At 42.7% G+C, this 22,094-nt stretch overlaps 1 protein-coding gene across 2 annotated transcripts; it reads left to right on the plus strand.

Annotated features, from left to right (window-relative positions):
- The first annotated feature begins 13,223 nt into the window (after positions 1-13,223).
- LOC123404390 (pentatricopeptide repeat-containing protein At5g27460) lies at positions 13,224-17,829 on the plus strand. 2 transcript variants are annotated; one of them, XM_045098313.1, is made up of 3 exons: positions 13,224-13,562; positions 14,036-15,093; positions 16,066-17,829. In XM_045098313.1, the coding sequence occupies exons 1-3, from the start codon at positions 13,263-13,265 to the stop codon at positions 16,133-16,135; spliced, it is 1,428 nt and encodes a 475-aa protein (XP_044954248.1). In that variant the 5' UTR covers positions 13,224-13,262; the 3' UTR covers positions 16,136-17,829. The 2 variants fall into 2 exon arrangements, with proteins under 2 accessions (XP_044954248.1, XP_044954247.1); XM_045098312.1 differs by lacking the exon at positions 16,066-17,829 and having other exon boundaries at positions 14,036-15,885.
- The last annotated feature ends 4,265 nt before the right edge of the window (positions 17,830-22,094 follow it).

Below are 22,094 nucleotides of genomic sequence, written 5' to 3' on the forward strand. Positions count from 1 at the left end.
TTCTAGTCAACCTCAACAACCCACGCGCACGAAGGAGGAGTCGCCATCGACGAGGAGGAGCGATAGGGAAGGATGGAAGGGAGAGGCGGCGAGTTAGGGCGCGGAGCGGAATCGACTGCTGACGATGGCGGGCTCTGCCTCTAACGGGGATGGGAGATGGGTTGGACGACCCAACAAGTTGTACAGAAACTTCTATTGGAAAGTAGCGGCCTGAAAAAACAAAGTAATAGCTCAACGTCCACATTCGTCTTCTCTTTTTGTGCGGATTTGTTTGTGCGCTTCCGCCTTGAGAAAAACAGGAGCGACAGTTTGTTTCAAACAAATTAATGGAACATTTTTGTAGTATAGAAGAACAATTTTGTAACCAACAGATAACAATTGTTTACCAAAATATATAAAAGTAGTCACTATGAAAAAAAGATCATAATCATTTATTTGAGAAAAGAGAAATAAATATTAGCACTAGCCCAGTTTGAGATTGGAAAGTGCACGAGTTCAAGAGGAGGATGACAAAAAATCTTGCCGGTGGCAATTCAATGGTTTAGAAGAAATCAACTATAGTTTTTCTTTTAAGTTGATTCCTTAGGTGCTCCCTTAAAAGGATCGGTTATCATGACTTCATGACCAAGCTCATAAGTCATAACCAAGGGGCTCTTAGCTATTCACCTACTAAAGGACCAATGAATTCATGTCACTCCTTACCACTCATGTCTTATATAAGGAGTAAGACTTGTCTTAGGAAATAGTCAATAATTTATTTTTCCATTATACTTCTATGTCTTTAAATTGTCTAATCCGATTGTGTTATGTCTTCGCACTCTACACACTAGGTTATGATTTTGATGGACATAGTTGCATAGGCATAGGAGACATCAGGAATTACGGGTGGGTCTCTAGAATTTCAATGTGCACGAACTAGTTGAAATCAGCTCCATGCATCAACCTCCTACACCGCCGCATAGGTTAATTTCCCTCGGCATATTCTCTTTGCGGAGTGTTGTGCCTTCATGCTTCGGCAGTCTCATGCACCACACTCCTCGCGCCTTCTTGAGGATGCAGGGTGTGCCAGTTAATTCCTTGGCTATGATTGAACGGTGATCCGATCAGATTGGTTCCAATTACGACCATCAACAACGACAGAAGAGGCTGCTTCCTAGGCTATGCCATATCGGATGGAGTGAGCGCAAGGGTTAGGCAGAGAGGTCTCGTGTTGATTGTTCCTTTTGGGTCACTTGTGGCACACATATTGGCTCTCCTGTCCAAGAAACACCTTCCCCGGGTTGTTCGTTCTTTTCCCTTCCGCGGAGCAAGTACAATAGCAGGCTTATAGCCTTCTTACATGTCAATTTTGTCTTTGTAGCTATATGCATGCTCCTAGACATATGCAATAAATGTGAAGAAAGAGATAGAGAGAAAATGACAAAACATATTAATCTTATAGACAACCTTATATCTAACCTTGTTGTATGAGTGACTATATGTGTTGTTATAGATGATATGGCAACGTCTTATAGCCAAAAGGGAACATTTATTTTCAACAATGAGACAAACGATATTGTGGCCATATGTGAACATTTTTCTCACAAATAAGTAGTTATTATAAAAAGGGAAATTATTATTATTATGAACGTTTATTATAGGTTATGGAAAAAAAAACTCACAAATAATTCTCATTTGTAAAGATGTATGCAAAAGGCAGTTCCGCATGAACAACTTTTTTACGCTGATATAACAACTTTATAAGGAGAAGCAAACAAAATTAATTCCATACTTTTATGATTCTTGGATTGTAAAAAAGGAAAATAGGAAAAGAAATTCATGGCTAAAGAGCAATATAATAAAAAAAGGGAAATGAGATAAATGAATGAAAAAAGAATCAAGAAAATAAACCAATAAAAGTACAAAATTAATGGATAGAAAAAAAGCTATATTGAACTGTTGACGGTACACTCGTTTTGCACGCTATTTGTGCCAAATTAATAGCATATGTGAAATAACCATGCGTGACAACCCTGCAACCGTCTCACATTCCATGAAACTCCTAGAAGAGTAGAGGACCCAGAGAGAGTATCTGGTGGTACGGGAGGCTAGATGCTCCCATGATACCAGATGGCGCGAGCCGTTGGATATGAAATCCAAAGGTTAGGGGATAGGCTATTGGAAATTTTTAGAAAAGACCTCTAGAAATCTAATGTTTAGACACAAGTCCAACAGCTTATCATGTGGCCCTTGGATTTCAGATCCAACGACCCACATCATCTCGTATCATGGGAGCATGTAACCTTCGGTATCACCTTATACTTTCTCGAGGACATATGTGTCCTACTTTGTCTCATGATAGCTTGTGACATCTCGGCTTGGATCCCCTAGGGTGTGTTCGGTTTGAGGATCAAAAGGCATGGAATGTCATGGTTCCATTCCGGATGCATGGGTTGGTTCCATTCTTGTATTCGGTTGGACATAAAAAATGACATGGGTTGATTCCGTCCATGTGTTTTGTTTGGGAGGTTAAATGAGAAGAATCTCATTCCACTCACCTCTCCATTTGAATGGTGAGATTACCTCTAATGTGCTCATATATATCTCAGATTTGGACAACATATCCTCTATTCCTAAATAGGTGCAACCCACTATAGATTTTTGCTGCCATTTGGTGATGCCACGTCACAGTCCACTTCATTTTGATTGTTTTTTAGCATAATATTTTCTACAACCGCACCACCGTTCGTTTCCTATGCCACGTCACAGTCCACTTCATTTTGATTGTTTTTTAGCATAATATTTTCTACAACCGCAGCACTGTTCGTTTCCTATGATCCTATCACCAGATTTATATCTGCAGTTAAACACTAATAAAACCTCTTCCCCACACGCAGGGTGTCTTCTCTCCTTCCATTCCCCTACCCGGTTCCTTTCCATCTGTATATATATGTCTATTTCTCTCATGTCCCTTTAACGCCTCCTCGAGCACCCATCGCACCCTCCCATGCCACCGTCCTGCAATTGATGTCGTGTCCTCCTGATTGCAGGCACGCCAGAGATCATGATGTTATTGCAGTGTAGGTGCTCGAGTTGGAGTAGCGTCATTCTTTCCATGGAAGGAGCGGGTGCCGAAACGAGGCAATACATGTATATCCATCTAATATTTCAATGGAAAGGTCATCATTACCAGACCTTGCATTCTTTCCTGTAGCAGTTTTTTGCATGAAAATGGTCTCCATGCCACGGTAATGCTCAATTGGGGTATTCAAGAAGGCCACGTCAGATTTGTGATCCTACAAAAATTGTTCAAATGATTAGCCTGATAGTACAATAATATATAGACACCATGTCAAATCTTCATGCATCAAAGCTTACCTTGCATAGGGTCATAGGAAATGCAAGCTGTCCTCTTCCTTATTACGGCACGAACAATTACCGCCACTGCAGCAAGAACCACAAAAACAGCAGCACCCCTAATCATCCTCTTCCTTCTATTCATCCTCTTGACCATCTACAATGCATGGACTCTATCAAACATAACAGCAGCAAGAACCCTAGCTTTTCCTAGTACAAGAAAAGTGGCACGGGGAAGGGATGGTGCTGGCCAACGAGATTCATACCTTCAGGAGGAGGAGGGGCTGCTGCAGCTCGAGGAAGATGGGGTGGGCGCGGCGGGTCGGGCTGGGAGGAGGAGCTGCTCCACACCGGCCTGGGAGAGGAGCTGCTGCAGGTCGGCCTGGGAGGACGAGCTGCTGCAGGTCAGCCTGGGGGAGGAGCTGCTGCAGGTCGGACGGGAGGAGGAGGGGCTGCAAGGTCGGCCGGTTCCTTCCCGCCGTTGGCCGTCCGATTGTTTCCCTGCCGCTGGCCGTCGTCTCGTCGGTGGAGAGCAGATGCGAGGGGAGAGCGACGGCTGGGAGGGAAGAACGAGAGGGAGAGGGAGAGGATAGGGTTCGGGGGTGAAGGGTGAGCGGTGAGACTTTTTTTTCTTTTCTTTTGCGTTCAATCGATGAATAACGAGCCGGTTCCTACGTTTTCCAGGCATCGATAGATGAAGCATCTTAAAGGAATATTCATTGCATACGGACGGTCCGGTTCCGGATGAAAACACAAGTGAACACGAGGATGGGCTGCCAGGGACGGAATCAACCCATCCCATGACACCTTATCCTCAAACTGAACACAACCCTAGTGGATGGTTCTCGGTAGCATGCAAAGGCGGCCAACACATGCAAGACGACACTATGAGGGGTGGGCGCTCGCACCACTTCACGTGGTGCTATAAGTTGGGGATTATCTTGGTGGTTGCTCAGATTACGATGCAAGGAAGAGGCAGAAGAAAAAAGTTGTCATTTTTTTACTTTTGATAGGTGTGCCTTGCACAAGTTTGTGCTTTGACCATATGTTAAAGCCGACACATAAAATGTGTAACTATAAATACTAGTAACCCAGTCATATGATAAAAATATATTTCAGTTGACATGGCTAAAATAAAGTTGCATGTTAGCCGAGAATATTCCATTTTGCTTCATTAGTGCTTAGTGGACAAAGATTTTGAGTGGAGTGAATTATTCTATTTTTTTATGAGAAGTTGTTTTCTCGGCGAAGATGGTGGTTATGTGCTTATATTCTCGTAGATCTTTGTTGTTGCTAGCAAGGGGACAAGTTTGAGAAGTTTAGGGGGCTTCATACTTTTGGAAGATCTAGATGAGATGGTTCTTGGAGAGTTATAGGGGTGCTCGGTGTATGTGTTTATGTGTAATATAGTTTCTCTCTTTTAAGTCAAAAAGTACTCTAGTTATTATGCTTCAGTATCTTTGAGTACAACAACTTGGCAACGTTGACTCTAGTTAGTGCGCTTATTGTGCCTGAGGATGAAATGACAACTATTGAACTTTGTTTCATGAACTATATAAATATGAACGACATTGGCTAGGTGCATCATCTTGATCTTGGTACAAAGTTCATAAGGGCAATACAAGTCCTTTTTAAAAGCCTAAGATATACATAGTTTATTTGAAGGATTGATAAATCTCTACTATTAAAGGAGAATCTGCCGTCGTGATGGTTCGACCACCTCTTTCCCACCAACGACACATCCCCTCTCGCTACCCTGAGATCACTACTCCCCAAGGCCCCACCTCGCGCAGTCCAGGTTCCATAGAAGAAGGGAAAGAAACAACACACATACGTATGAGACCCCCTCACGCAATTTCTCGATCTCAAGCACGTCCACGCAACAGTCACGGTTAGAACCATCGCATGATCCACGCATCCCTCGAATGCACATCCCCTCCCCCACCCCCACACAATCGCCCCGATGTGTCCTCCACCCTCGCGACGCCGCTCCCCGATGCCCCAGTCGGCGCTGGCCAGCCATGGCGTCCTCTGTGCATGATGCCCTCGACCAGGGATCCCCGCTATATTGAGAGTTGTAGGGGGTGTTTCTTTCCAGGGACTTTTTGGTGTAGGGACTAAAAAAAGTAAGTCCCTTTTAGTCCCATGTGAAAGAAACAGAAGGGACTTTTAGGGATTAAAAGGGGGTATTTGGGACTAAAGGAAGAAGTCCCTATGGGAGGGACTTTTTGGGACTTTTTTGACACTTTTTCCAACAGTGCCCCTACTTTTAGCATGTCATTTAATAACCTCTAGTATATTACTAGGGTAACATGGTCTTTTTGCATGTCATTTAATGACCTCTAGTCCATGTTTAGTCCTTGAAAAGAAACGGATAGGGACTAGAGACTTTTTAGTTAGAACTAAAAAAATCTTAGGACTTTTTAAAGAAACAGGCCGTAGTTCCTTGATCCGGAGAAGTGCCCCTATCTCCGCCATCGCGGTGCCGGCCGCGTCCTCCCTACATGAATAGGACGACCCCAAATTCTTCTTTGACTATTGGTCTCCACGACAAGACTTGAGTCCCCACATGAATAGGACAACGCCACACTCTTCTTTGACTATTGGTCTCCACGACAAGACTTGATAATTCTCAACGTGTGATCCTGGTTATAGACCTATATAGAAGTGGTGAAGTAGAGCCAGAGACAAATTTGTTTGGTGTCCGCCGGAGGTCTCCAGGGCAAGAAGTAAGAATCCTCAATAAGTAATCTTGGTTATAGCTTAACTCCCCATGTCTCAATTTTTGTATAGTACTGTGCAATGCGTACAATTGCTATTCTGATAGTAATAGGCCCAAATTAAGGGGGCGTAAAAAAATTCTAACCATTATCTATTTGCAGTTCTTAGATGATGATCAGGCAGTGGAAAGGGCACGTGCATGGAGCAAAGGGTGTACGACACGCACAGGTGGGTCGATTTTGATCGTCTCATCGCTGCCAAATGAACTGCTCTCGCACCCAAGAAGTTTTAGTAGGTTGTGCGGTTCTTTCTTTTTCGGATTTTGCCTATCTAATCTTGAAAAAATCTTTAACGGTCGTGATTCATTCAGCGCCATGACTTACTAATTGTGTTGTGAGATTACTTTGGTGTACATTGCTACTTCAAAGGAGATCAAATGATTTCTTAGATGAACTGGAGAAGAAATGATTCTTTAGCATATTGTTGTTCGACAAGGATATACCGATATATGCAGTGGGTTTGATGGCAGAAGGTTGTTTAAAACCATGATAAACACGTTTCATTGAGAATATTGTTGGATTTATAACTTTCTATATGAACTGAAAAACAAATCCCCGCTGTTATAAATAACTCTTTTCCTTTTTATTTGAAGTTCCTCGACATAATGTACTGAAACATGTACTTGTTACCTGAAATGTCTACCAATTTATGAAGAAATCCCTACTGTTACCTGAAGGTATCCTTACATGTATGAGAAAATATATAAGTGAACCATCTGCCCCTCTTACGAATAGGGTCATGCTAGATACTTAGAGGATTCCTTTAATCAATATTTCTTCAACTCATGATGCAACCTTTGATCGACATGCATTTGTATAAGATGATAGCTAGCAGCTGAGTAAGCAAAAATAGGATTGTTATACTACTCAAACAAGCAATCACTTCTAGACTCTAACAATCAGTGAGATCTTTAGGAAACCAAAAGATAGTATCCAAAGAGGAGACTAGCTACCCAATGATTTCACTATTTTATCCAGATTCATAGTGATTTTTTCGTCCATACGATCTTGAAAAGGATCAGGTTCCACTATCAATTATAATGGAACAAAAAACAGAAAAAAGCATCTGGTGTGCTAAGTTAAGCTGCCGGATAGTACGCTAGCTAACAACGTATACCAATTGAAGAAATTTTGATCTATTATCTAACATAGATACTACATACTTATTAGTACAGTCTTATTAACGAATGGGGTGGATTCTGAAATCTCCTATTCCAATTATTGTTTGTTTTTCAGCTTGAGTAGTAACTCTTTTAGTTGCCCAGCGTGTATTTCATATTTACTAGCTTGCTATGTTGTATAAGTATTCCATATTGGATGTCAACGTTGAAAATAGTAGAACATTCGACTTGTGGAGAACCATGTTAATCAAGCTCTCATGATATTTCCTCTACTTCAAGATGCTTCCTAAGTTGTTAATTAACATGCCTCTGCATTTTGATTGCCTCTGACTTTGATTTTATTTACCGAGTAGGACTATTGTACGAGTGTTGGTTCATGATTAGTCAACCTTAAAGCCTCAATGATTACCAATGGAATGTGCTATGTTGTTGTTTTGTCTGTTATATTTTATATGTTTTTCACCTCAGAGTTTAAATTTCAGCTGGGTTATGACTACAAATGCAAATAAAGAGCTTTATTCTAGAATTCAAATACCTCTAAGGTTATCGATTATATGCGGCAAGGCCATTTCATTAAGTTGGCTCTTTCTCGACACCGTTTTCTATTGCAAGTTATTGATTTTTTTGTAAGATAAAGTACAGATTAAACATATGACCTTTTGTTTCAGAAATAAAAAATTCCCTAATTACAAGAGGTCACTACATAAAGGGATGGTTCATTTGTTATTTTTTCTTTTTCATGAAGTTTGTGAACCTAAACTTCACCAGAAATAGTAAGAAACTATAGTGATTTTCAGCATCCTTTGGAGTGAAAGCCAATATTTGCAGAATGTGTTTAAATCATATTTTATATGCTTCTTGGTTCAGTTTCGAATCTGCCTTCTAGATCAGACTAAGTGAAATCTGATGTATAATATTAGGTCAATGATTCTGATTGAAGTGTGAAAGATGGGCTTGTGTTATTTCAATATTTATTTCTTGAAGAATTAACTTAATGATTTCATATATGTTCTGTTACATACGGTTTAGCATCCTTGTACACCTTTGCTTCTCTGGTAGTATAACAAACGGATGAGTGTTGTCATTGTGGTATGCTGGCCTTCATGATCCATATCTAATGGACATGTGGTTGTGAGATGAGGGGGCATATTTGCTAGCACGTTATTGAAAATAAAACAAATACTATGATGCTAAGTATTTTCCCGTGGCAACGCACGGGTAATTAACTAGTCTCTCTTAGCAGTTGATCTGCCCAAGGACCAACCCCATAGACAAGGGGTTATTAGCTATTCACCTACCAAAGAACAAATGATTTTGTGTCGTTGTCTACCACCAAAGTCTTATATAAGGAGCTCGGTTTGTCTACCCAAAGGATCAACAACTTATTTCCCATTATACTTATATGCCTTGGAATTGTCTAATCCAACGCTTTGCATTATTTGTTATGTGTCTCCATTGGATAAGATTTTGATAGGCATAGGCATAGAAGACAACATGAACTATTGATTAATCACCAAAATTATTGATTAATCAAATAGTAAACACTTAGCACTTGCTTTTATGCATCCAAGCAAATTCATGGTAGTAGATGGGAAGATGGTTCTGACAATTGTGGCTTGCTGAAGTTTGTCAAATAAAAATTTATAATAAAATATAGTGAGTTATGCCTCACATAATAGTCACATAAATGGCATTCATAGCATCCACACTCCGGATCTTACGATTGCACAAGCATTACACAGTTGCAAACCTAGCTCATTGTTGCGATTGGCTTTGCAGCTGTCAAAAACTTATCTGCACTGTTGGTCCTATAGAATTAGTCAAACTGCAGAGTTCATGAATGGTCGATTCACTTTGGTTTACATACATTTCACGTGAAATCATGCACACATCGATAACATGAGTAGAACACCATGATTGCATTGACTTCAAGAATTACGTGCTAGATAACTAAGAAAGGGCAAACACAAAAACCTTTAAAAGGTATGAATATAATAAATTGAAGTGAATCACGAAAAATGGTATAATCTTGGTATCTAAATCTTGAATGGAAAATGATTTGAGCTAAGCCTGTCTTTGGCAGGACTGTTTGTTAGAATATGTAGACGAATTAGGTGGAAGGGGATAAACATAGACTAAAAAAGATATATCTCCATCAATATTTGTTTAGCCAAACACAAGCAACAACGGGGAAAATTGCACCATCAATAACCTTGATAGTGATGCAAAGCCATAAGTCCTGAAAGATACTTGGAGCAACTATCTATAACCCAATGATAGATGAATCACATGAACTGTTAAGCTACCTACAATCTAATATTCGATTTTGCAAAGCAAAATGACTAGCATGATACATAAGCAAGAACCTCGTCCTCAAACTACTTAGATTTTCATGAAAGCATATAAATTTCAACGAGAATTCTCCAACTTATCAGTTGTTATGAAAGAAATAAATGGATTCAGTGTGAATCTCTTGAATATATTTTGCAGAAGTAGATACCAAATTCAAGTCTTGCATGAGAATGAGTTAATTATCATCAACAACATCCTTACTGGATCAAGTAAAAAAATATGTACACATTGAAACTAATTGTTGGGACATAAAGTTCGGTTCATGATATGTATTCCCTCCGTGAAGAAATATAAGAGCGTTTAGATCAAAGGTGGGGAGTACTTTACACAAGTGACCCAAAATGTGTTTCATGCCCGAGGAATTGTTTAGAAGTAGTATGCCAACTTTTTTATGTAAAACCATCGTCCAAATGGATTGAGGTCACAGACACAACCAAATTTCATGTTTTGACCCTTTGAGTAAAATTTAGCGAGATCTGACCCTGGTTTAAACTTTTTTGAGATTTGATCCTTTTCCTACCGTCGTGGGGGCTGGTGATAGCAGTGCGGAGCTTACCGCTAGTGTCCCTGGCGGTAGGTTGAACGGCAGCAACCGTCACCTAACGGCCCAAGGATGACATGGCATAGGCCCCTACCGCCAGGACTTGTGCCGATAGGATGTAAGAACCTACCGTCGAGGCCTACAACTGTATGGTGGCTGGTGGTGCTATGAAAAGCACTGTAACCTGAATTTGCTAAAAATGTTAGGGTTACACATCCTACCACCAAGGACCTTGGCGGTAGGGTGTGCTCCGAGTGCCTTTTTTTTGCACAGAATTGTATGTCTCACACATTATAACCTTCATAATATTTTTGGCAACAATAGTATAGATGTTTTTGTTCGGCTCCGAAGCCTGCAAACGAATAAGTGAGTCACACTGACTAAAATAGATTTCATCCAACCGCCGGTGCAGATGGTGCTTCACTCCATCGTTATGCCGCCACTGCATGTGTTGCACATACTCATCCCAGTCAAGCACTCTCCTCTTGCCATCTTGGCGATACCTCCTCTCGTTCCACTCCTTCACGTATTCTTTATGCTCCTCTCTCCAGACTGTGATCGACAGACAACACTGTCTGATCTTCTTACAAGACAGAAGAAACAATGTAAAACATCATAAGAACGTCAAATAAAACGAAAACACAACAATAGAGAACAATGTACTCACCAGTGCAAGTCGGAGCCACAACTGTCGTTGGGCATTGCCGGTGGGGTATGTTGCAACTTAACAAATTGCGCGGACACGCATTGTGGCAAGTGATATTCGATGGCATACACACAAATCATGGGCACCATGCACCGCGAGGTATGCCTATCCCGCTCGCACATCACGTTCAGCTCGAACCCCCACTATCGTCCATGATACGACCACCAATTAACCTAGTACAAAAATATTAGTAAGCTTCCATGAAAGTGGCGTCAAAAAGATTTGTAAGCTAGTTATATACCTGGTAGGCTGTAAAAGGGTCATGCTCATTGATGAAGACCTTGTACAACGTACTAGCTTTGCCCGTGTACACCTTCACCATATCCCATTATTTGCCATAATCCATCCATGCAAGCCATTCCATTTTCTTAGGACGCCCACCGGAATTCACTCCCACATCTAAATAGAGAGGGCCAGACAAATCCGCACATATCGGACGTTGTTTTCGTCCTCTGCCTTGCGTCGTCCAACTATACAAACACCAATTGATGATAAGATGGAGACAATTTAAAGCATCATACATACGTCTATAAAAGAACAGTGTGATATTTCTCCTACCGAATGATATAAGTAGGCGAGGCCGGTAGACTTTAGTTGTACCCTGCATCCAAGTCTTTAGGAAGTCGAGATACATCCATAGGGTAGTGTCCCCTAAGCAGTTTGGAAACACGACCTCCGTGAGAAGATACCACAGGTAGGCCCTCGCGTACCACTCTATTCGACCATCAACACCTTTTAGGCATTTGCTTCGGTTCTTCAGGAGTCAGTACAACGGTACACCAGATGTCCGTTTACCCTTGGCGTGGGCAGGAGGGGGGGGGCAGTCGTCGATGAGGGAGATAGCCCTCTCATGCCAGTTCTTCCACTACACTCGCCTAGTGAGAGCATGACCCTCGATCGGTAGGCCCGTGATCATCCCCCAGTCCTCGAGGGTCACTATCATCTCACCACATGGGAGATGGAAAATGTGTGTCTCGGGTTGCCACCGGTCCACCAGGGCTGTGAGAGCTGAGTGGACGAGCGTCTACGTCAAACGCTTGAATTGCAACACGAAACCCAATAGCCGGGCTCTCCTGAAGTACGACACATAGCGCTTGCCGTAGTGCATCTCAACGGCCTTCTTATGACCCCTCATCCACAGTGGGCGAGAGCATTTGTCAAAATGTAGACGTAAATAATTAGTAACTTATTTTAGCGAATCAAAAAGTTTGGCTGAACAACTAGATCATAGTAATTACCACGCCATTCTCTATGAAACATGCACGGTGAACTTAGTACCGATGTTATCCGCAAGAGGGGGCCTCCTAAACAAATGCAAATGAACATGCTATATAAAACGAGCATGCATCATATCATTTTCATCAATTCTCACATATTCAGCAAACATTCATATCATATTCAACTAATATAGATGATCGATGCAAATGAATTATTTTAAACATTTGTAAAAAAATAGCATAAGCATACTTCATTCATTCATTTTGCATAAGCATAATTCATTCATTTTGCATAAGCATAATTCATTCATTCATTTTGCATAATACATTCATTCATTTTGCATAATACATTATGTTATTTTTTTAAACATGATTCATTTATTTATTCAATATTTGTAAAAGAATAGTATAAGCATAATTTCTCCAACATCCACTATATGCATATGATTCAGTCATATAACCAATATGCATCATATCAAAACAAACCTAGGAGTTAATTCCTCCAACATGCATCATATCACCTTTTTTTCATGAATTAGGGTCACACTACATTCAATAATTCCAACGAGTCACTAGGGTTCATATTCAACCCCATACAACATCTAGAATCGATCTAAACAAACCTATGATAAAATAAATAAATCTAGTACACAAATAGGATTGATTTGAAGCAAATAATGCGTCGAATCAAAACCTATTTAACTAAAAATAATTGGAAGAATTGGAAGAGCTTATTTTTTTTCTTTTCAGAGCCATCTCGATCCGTAGAAACTGTCAAAAATTGAAAGAGATCGGGGGAGGGAGGGGAGGAGATGAGAGAGGGAGCAAGAGGGTTCTCCCTCTGTTCTTGCGGTGGGATGGGGAAGAGATGGGGAGGGCGAACCGACGCCCTGGGCTCATAACTACCTAGACCCTACCGCCAGGGATACTGAGGGTGGGGTTTCATAGCGTACCGTCAGGCCCTGCAACGGTAGGATCGAACGAAGGTCATGACAGCCGTTAGTTGTTGATGACGTAGATTAGTAGTCTACCGCCAGAGGCCTCAGCGGTAGGCTATGTACCCCGACGACAAGAAAAATGATCAATCTGCGGAAATTTTTAAACCGGGTGAGATCTCGTTAAGCTACCCGTAGAGAGTCAAAACATGAAATTTTATTTTGCCCACGGACACACCACAAAGCAGTCCACGAGAGGTACCGAGCCCGCCCGATGGCCATGGCCGCTGCTGTCGCGCGCCGCCTCCTCCGCCTGCTCTCCTCGCGCCCGAACCCTAAGCCCGCCTCCCTCTCCTCCTGCTCCTCCCCCTCCCCCTCCTTCGACACCCCGGCCACCGCCGGCGAGCGTGAGGGCGACCCCCTCTCGTGGCGCCTCCTCCGCCTCCGGTCGCCGGGCGCGGCGGCCGCCGCCATCGACAGATGGGCCCAGGAGCGCGGCCGCGTCTCGCGGCCGGATCTCCAGCGTGCCGTCTCCCAGCTCCGCCGCGCGCGCCGCTACGGCCACGCCCTCGAGGTGAGCGGCTTCAACCACTAGTCCCTTCTCTGAACTCAGGCTCCTCATTGACTGGAAGTCCAGCTACTTGCGTTGTATGGTGACACTAACTCATATGCCATTTGAACTGAAAAATCTGATAACATGGAGATGAACCCAATTAGGCCATTCCTCGGTCGTCGCTTTGCATCTTAGGAAAACTTCACCTTTGTTCCCCTGTTATTATTGATGACTGACAGCAAGCATTGAGAGGTTAATTGAGAAGGAAGAACTGATTAATCCCAACTCTGTAAATAATTCAGACCCTTTAAAATCTCTGCTTGCAGAGGAAGGAGTGGCCAATTCAAACCCTTCACAATGTTTGATCAAAACTCTCGAGCTGGGAATCTGTCACTTCCGTGGATTGGCAATTTGTGACTGTTTTAATCCCATTTAGGCCATAGTTGAAAATCACAATTGACACAGCCTAAAAAAAAACTTCTGTTGTCCTGCAGATTTTATCATGGATGGACTCACGCAAAGAAATTAAACTATTACCATTGGATCATGCAGCTAGACTGGACTTGATTGCGAAAGTGCACGGTACTTCTCAAGCTGAGGAATATTACAACAAATTACCAAACTCTGCTTCAAGGGAAGCTGCCTCATTCCCTATGCTCCATTGCTATGTCGCTGAAAGAAATGTTCAGAAAGCAGAGTCCTTTATGGCTAGCCTGCAGAGCATTGGGCTGCCCGTCGATCCTCACTCGTTCAATGAAATGATGAAACTCTATGTTGCAACATGTGAGTATGAGAAGGTGTTTAGTGTAATCGATCTGATGAAACGCAACAACATTCCCAGGAATGCTCTCTCATATAACCTTTGGATGAACGCATGTTCTGTCTCTGATGTTACGTCTGTACAATCAGTCTTCAAGGAGATGGTTAATGATGGTACGATTGAGGTTGGTTGGAGCACATACTGTACATTGGCCAACATCTTCATGAAGCATGGACTGAATAGTAAAGCCCTGGCTTGCCTTAGGACGGCCGAAACAAAATTATCAACAGCACAGCGCTTAGGATATTCCTTTGTAATGACATGTTATGCAGCTCTGGGTGACAGCGATGGGGTTATGAGACTGTGGGAGGCTAGTAAATGTGTCCCAGGTAGAATCCCCAGTGCAAACTACATGAGTGCTATTTTATGCTTGATCAAAGTCGGCGACATTGACCGGGCTGAGTGGATTTTTGGAAGCTGGGAAGTGGAGTGCAGGAAGCACGATGTGCGGGTTTCAAATGTTCTTCTCGGTGCTTATGTGAGGAACGGGTGGATTGAAAAGGCTGAGAAGCTTCATCTCCACATGCTAGAGAAAGGCGGACGCCCAAACTACAAGACATGGGAAATATTGATGGAGGGATTTGTTCAGACTAGGCAGATGGATAAAGCTGTCAATGCCATGAAGAAAGCTTTATCTTTGATGAAGGGCTGCCATTGGAGACCTCCACTGAAACTGGTTGAGGCCATCGCAACGTTCTTCGAGGAGCAAGGAAATACGGACGATGCAAACAGGTACATTAAGGTTCTTCAAAAGTTTAACTTGACAAGCTTGCCCTTGTACAAGTCCGTGCTTCGAGCATATATTAAAGCTGACACCATACTGCCAACAAACATTTCCGAGATGATAGCAAGAGATGACATAGTTATGGATGAAGAAATGGACCACTTGATCATACGTGCTAGCAAGATAGACATCACAGGCAATGTGTAACTATGAAATGTAACAACCTGTGACCCAGTTAGTTATTTATGTCTATACACACATAGGGGTATGAAATTGATAGGTATGGGCATAGGATGCACCAGGAACTACTGATGGATTATTGGATCACAACTTTTATCAGAGAAATCTCGCGGAAGAACGACGGCCACCTTCTGCACGCCTTTGACACAAGTACACGGCTGATCATAATTGCTGCATGTCTGAAGAATTCAACATGTTCAATTAATTCAAATCTTGTACCGGTCCGACACCATGCTCTTTGCATCATCGATTCATTGTCCATCTTTAATCTGACACCAACTACATCACATATCCCTTCGGGAATTCGGGAATGACTATTGACCGTGGGTCTTCAGTCTCACGGATGTCAAGCTCCATGCATTACTATTAACTTTCTGTAACTTGGCTACTCTATGTAGTTACCTGCTTCCTACCTTTTCCCTTTTACCATGAACTTGTAAGGATATAAAGCAAACAATCTAGAAACATATAGGTCATTGTCTATGTACCAGGTTAAACCTTAGCCCTGAGTGTTTTTCGTCGGCCCTTGGGCATATTAGAAAGAACACTAAGTTCTTCGAGTTCTTCCTCCAAATTTCTGACCTTTTTGTTGTTCAGTTGAGCAGATTTTTTTTCATTTTCTTAATCAAACAAGCTATGTTTCATTTCAATTTTTCATCTTCTTACCAAGAACTTGTTAGCCCAGTTGTTCCTTACAACACGTACGATGTCGGATACCTAAGCAAGTTGATTGATCTCAGGAGACTTGTATGTACGAAGAGAACAAAGTTAGCGGGATTGATCCGATGCGTGACAAGTACACGCACATGACACATGACACCTCGATTTGATGGCAACAAGACCGACATAGGATGCACTGAAGCTAGGTGGAACAATCTGTGCCTCTGTTTGGCTAGTACAGTAGTACGGGCGTGTTGAAAGAAGCTACATCGCTGGCGTATCAGTTGACACCGCTGCATGTGGACCTGCTCAATTGTTGAAAGGAAGATATCATGGTGCGCGGGGGATTCCTTGAAGTCGCTTCTTTGTTGCTTTGATGTCCCCAAGAAGCGGAGGATTCTATCTGATTGTGATTTTGTGCTTCTGTTGACTTTGTTCTTTGGCGCATTGTGTTCTGATATTGTTATGGTGTTATTTGGTGATTGTGGTGCTATCAGATTTTTGACCTGTGATAGATGTTTCGAGGTCGAGCATCTATAGTGGTTTACTAGTAGTACCCCAACTCGCTCTCTCTTTCCTACTTTCTTGCTTTAGTATGTTGCTTAGCAGTGTTGGAGATGGTTGTAATAAGGATGAAAACTCTGTTATCTTTCTGTTGAGTGATTAATGGAAAAGGTGATGCCTGGTCCAGAGGCGGATGTGCAGGTTGCAGGAAGAGGATAAGTTGGAGATGATTGTAATAGGGATGAAAGCGTCCAGCACGGTAGGAAACTCCGTTGAGAACCCTATGGTTAGATTTTTGGAAGCTGAGAAGGGGAGTGCAGGAAGCATGATGTGCGGGTTTCAAATGTGCTTATGTGAGGAATGGATGAATTGAAAAGGCTGAGAAGCTTCATCTCCACATGCTAGAGAAAGGCGTGCACCCAAACTACAAGACGTGGGAGATATTGATGGCCGGCCTTGTTCAGTGTAGGCAGACGCCAATGCCATGAAGAGCTTCCACTGGAGACCTCCACTTTAAACTGGTTGAGGCCATCGCTGCATTCTTCGAGGAGCAAGGAAATGCGGACTACACAAACATGTACATTAAGATTCTTCAAAAGTTTAACTTGACAAGCTTTCCCCTGTACAAGTCCGTGCTTCAAGCATATATTAAAGCGGATACCGTGCTCCAACAAACATTTCGAAGATGATAGCAAGATATGGCATTGTTATGGACGAAGAAATGGGCCACTTGATCATATGTGTGCTAGCATGATAGACATCACAGGCAACGTGCAACTATGAAATCTAACAACCTGTAACCCAGTCGCATGGTAAATAGCAATTTAGCTGGCATGGCAAAATAGAACTGCAGATTAGACCGAGAACATCACATGACAAAACAACATTTCGTTATTCAGAAGGCAAGGTTAATTTGTGGCTTTGCTTCGTGAAGTGATTGTTTCTTAACAAAGGATGATTATATGCTTTTATTGTGGAGGATTATTGTTGTATGTATGTAGACAATCCTGGGGAATTTGGAGTGCGTCATACTTATACAAGAACGGGATAAGGTGGTTCTTATAGCTTTATAGGGATGAGTAGTGTTCTACTTCCGTGGGATATATTTTCCTTTTTTTTTTCAAGACTTGTTGTCTCCAAGTACTGTAGTTATTCATCTTCAATATCATCCCTGAAGTTTAGTGAAACTAGGTAACATTAGTTGTAGTTGGCTTGCCTTTTTTTCTTTGTAATAATGAATTGCATTCGCTAGGTGTGTCACCTTTTATTCTTGATCTTGGTACACAGTTTTGAAGGGCAATACCATTCTACCTACTAAGGAAATTCATTATTCGTTTAAAGAATTGTTAAAGCTCTCGCACCCGGCCGCTAACCTACCAAGGACCAGTCTCATGGGATTCTTAGCCCCAGCTATCTACCTACAGGAGTAGAAGTTTAAGATGAGAAGTACTAGGACATCTATTGACCTACCGGAGGACCAATGGTTTCATGTCACTCCCTACCATCACGATCCAAGTTCTTTTATATGGAGCAATGCTTCTCTAAGCGAAAGATGAATACTAATTTACCATTTTACTTCTCTACCTTGGAATTGCACAATTCCAATTTCGTGCATTAGTTATTTGTGTCTCTACACACATAGGAACATGAAATCGATAGGTATAGGCATAGGAAGCACCGGGAACTACCGATGGATTACCGGATCAAAACTTTTATTTCCTACCGAAGCGCCCGTCTGTCGGAGTCGTCCAACTTGCCACCATCTCCTGCCATTTTGAGGAAGCAACAATTCCCGAAGCTTGTCTGGGATGGATTGGTAGAGATAGTAGGCGTCACATCGCATGATGGAGCTAGAAGAGCAATAGTGCAGCAATGAGCTTGAGCTTCTAACTCATCTTGTACAGGGGAAAGCTTGTGAGAGATGGCTTGACTCACATGTCAACAGCGGGTGTCTTGCTTTTAGCCCAACTGGATAGCAATTAGCACTTGCCTGTTTCGTTCGGGAATATTAGAGGCAGGGAATGGAAATTTAAGGGATAAGAGACATATAATCAATTGTTTGGTTTGGAAGCAAGGGAATTGAGGCGGGATGGGGAAAGGGAATTAAGGAGGTCAATTCCCATATATCTCTTTCCAGCCTCCCCTGTTAATTCACGTGAGAAATTATTTTCTTTCAAATTTCCTTTACTAATTCTCACCACACATCAAACATGGGATTGAGACTAAAATTCAACTTCCCACACCTAATCCCCTACTAAACTCCAACATATAAACTTCCATTCCCTTTACTCCTTCTAGCCAAACACGTTGTAAACTTAGCAGTGGCTTGGGATGTTGCATTGACATGACTGTACTGATTTTTGGTCTACTGTAGCTTGCTGAATCGGCATTTTGGGGCACTGCTACATGTACGATATTTTCCGACCGATTTCCACACGACACGAAATTGCAGTATCCCATTCGTCGAGTGGGCCATAACCGTCGATCATGAATGTTGTACGATTTTCGGGTGCCCACCATATCGATCATGCCCTTGTAATCGAAGGGGTAAGTTTTAATCTCCATCGTTCTTGATTTAATAATGGGAGGTCTACCGGAGAGGAAGGGATTTCATAGATGTCTGATAACGTAGCTTGTTGTTATAGATGGCTGGCCTTATTGCTAGGGGTGAAATGGACCAAATGTCCCTGAACTAGTTTGGAGGTGCCACGTAAGCCCTTAGTTTTTAAAAATCAGCATCTAGATTCAAATGCAGTAAGCGTGACATTCAAACCCAAATCAACCTCTTTAGCGTTTACCCGTAAATCACCTCCAATCTTGGCTCTCTTCTGCCGGTCTGTTGGAGCCTTGGAGGCTACTTGTCAATTCAGCTTGTTCCTTATAGCCAGACTCCTCAAATGATCTTTCATATATACCCGTTCGGTCAGTAATCGGATAGGAGACAGAGGAAAAAAATGATTTAATCGGACTCTTCATATTGTCTCTATATGTCCGGACTGTCCGTGAACCCTCATATTCATCTTAAATATGAAGAAGATATGAGGGCTTACGGACGTGTCCGAGCGTGTCCGGTCAGTCCGTCACATAAAACACGATCCCACCCTGGACCACTTTTTTCTTTTTTTCTTCATTATTTTCTCCCTCTTTCTTCCTCTTCATCAATCATGTGCAAGAAAAAAAAAGGAATGTGGCTACATGGACGAACAAATAAGGGTCATGCCCGGTCACTGACCGGACGCGTCCGTGGGCATTTGAGAATCTGAATTTGCAACTTGTGGCTGAAGATGCTCTAAGCAAGTTGATTGATCGCACAAGACTTGCACGCACGAAGAGAACAAAGCTAGCCGAACTAAGAGCATCTACAGTCGGACTTTGCAAATTCGGTCCCTCAAACGCCCATGAACATGCACGGATGCGTCCGTGGACACTGACTGGTCACTTCTTAAATAAATCCCTCTACATCCGGATACCTCAAATTAGAAACCTCAAATCCATACTATTACATGCAAAGTAAACCTAATACTAAGCGGAGCTCGTCTGGCTCCGTCGTGCCCATGTCCCGCGGCTGGCTGCGCCCCTCAAAGTGTTGGTCCGATCGCCGACGAGGTAGAGTAGGAAATGGGACACTAGCCGGCTGACGGGAGTCGAGCTCCCGCCGTCTCCCATGTCCTACTCTTCATCGTCGGAGTCTCTAACCCGGACGGTGCCAAAAGGAGCCAACGTACACAACGACGCGACTGCGTCGCCTGCACTGGTGCACCCTACGGCGCGCTGGAGAGTGTGACTCCGCCTCTCCAACATCCGTCGCCGCGAGGGCCTCCGCTGCATCCCGTGCCCACCGCCACACCCGACGGGCATGCCGCGCCATGACATCGTCCGAGGTTGGTCATGCTTCGTGTCCGGCGCGCCAACGGAGGGGTTCCGGTTCCGTCACGACGTTCGAACGCCAGACGAACCGCACCGCCTCCGGTGAGGCAGCAATGCCGGATCCAAGCACCAATTGTGCAGACGCAATGGACTCCAGGCGTTGCAAGTCCGAGCGCTGCCGTCGTGTGGCCGCCTCCCGGGAGCGGCGGAGCGCAAGCCAGACGACCATCTCCTCCTCGGGCCGCATGGGACGGGCTCGTGGTCGACAGATCTGGAGGTGAAGGACTCGGATCCGCTGCCCGCCATACCGGAGATGTGCTTGGGTGGCGGATGGGAGTGAAGGGGAGTGGGATGGAGTGGAGTGAAGTTGCTAGGGTTTGGTCTGGCAAGCAGATGAGGACGAATATATGTGGGGTAGATGCATACCAGATGAGCATGTCCGGACACGCCCGGGCTCTCCCATATCCGCTCCATATTTGAACCGAAAATGAACGGTGCCGGTCAGTCCGGAAATTTGAAGTCTGTTTAAGGAGTTCGTTTGAATCGTTTTTTCGTGACCGATCAGTAATCGAACGGCTTGCCCAACATTTGAAGGGTCCGGCTGTAAATGTTCTTAATCCGCCGAGTGAAGAACACACGCACATGACTATTTGATGACAAGAATGTTGGAATTATGTGTCCTCCAACTATATCCAAACATTGATATAGGAATTACTAATATTCTGAATACCTCATTATGGAATTACACATGTATTTATGAATACATGGAATTGCTTTACATGATTGTCATGGAATTATCACTTGTTGAAACGTACTTAAGTTATATCCTTAAGGAAGCTGGTCGGTTATCACTGGAATACAATATACTATTTGTATTGGAAAGACTACCCTAATACAGTGATGATCGGAAGGAGTTAGATCGTATAGTTAGATTACAGCCCTAATATTGATCTATGTAATTAGAGGAATTTACATTCTATTACGGCGCGTTGCTCACAAGCGTGTGCTCTACGGAGTAGAATGCATTAACTAGTGAAAAATACTAGAAGTCTTATATCTGTATAAAAATATGATCGTGGTTGGTAATTTGATTTGGACTCTATCCTAAAAACTAGTGGAAAATATTAGAAATCTTACATTTATATAAAAGATGGACTCTTTGGAAAGACAGTATAAAAAGGTCCCAAACACCTAGCCTTAGATATGCAAATTATGAACGACATTATAAATAAACGCAGAGAAATAGGGATAGACCACACTTTTAACAAAGAAGACCGACACAGAACGTACCGAAACTAGCCGGATTAATCAGTGCCTCTGTTCGGCTTGTACAGTAGTAGTGCGGGCAGGCGTTACGACGTGAAGCAGCCATTGAAGCCAACACGGGAGATTGAATTGCTAATTGTAGAACTGACAAAGATGCTGTCTCCACTATTTTACTTTGAAATGGATGCTACAGCAACACTGGCAAATTGCACCCCTTAATAACTCAACAACTGAGCTAAGCTAGTACTTCCTTCGTCTCAAAGTTGAGACATTTATTTTAAGACGAAATTTTCTTAAATTTACATACAAATAACGGGACAGAGGTAGTACTATAGTAGGTTTCAAAGCAGAAATTTCAAAAAAAAAAAAAGAGTTCCAAGGCATAAGAATGTGTCAACGGAAGTTGCATGCAAACTCTCCTGCTTATTCAGCTGTCGTAAAGAAATGGGAATCCAATGCATATCTCTTGAGT

Source organism: Hordeum vulgare, chromosome 6H (genome assembly GCF_904849725.1).
Source record: "Hordeum vulgare subsp. vulgare chromosome 6H, MorexV3_pseudomolecules_assembly, whole genome shotgun sequence".
Classification (NCBI taxonomy): domain Eukaryota; kingdom Viridiplantae; phylum Streptophyta; class Magnoliopsida; order Poales; family Poaceae; genus Hordeum; species Hordeum vulgare.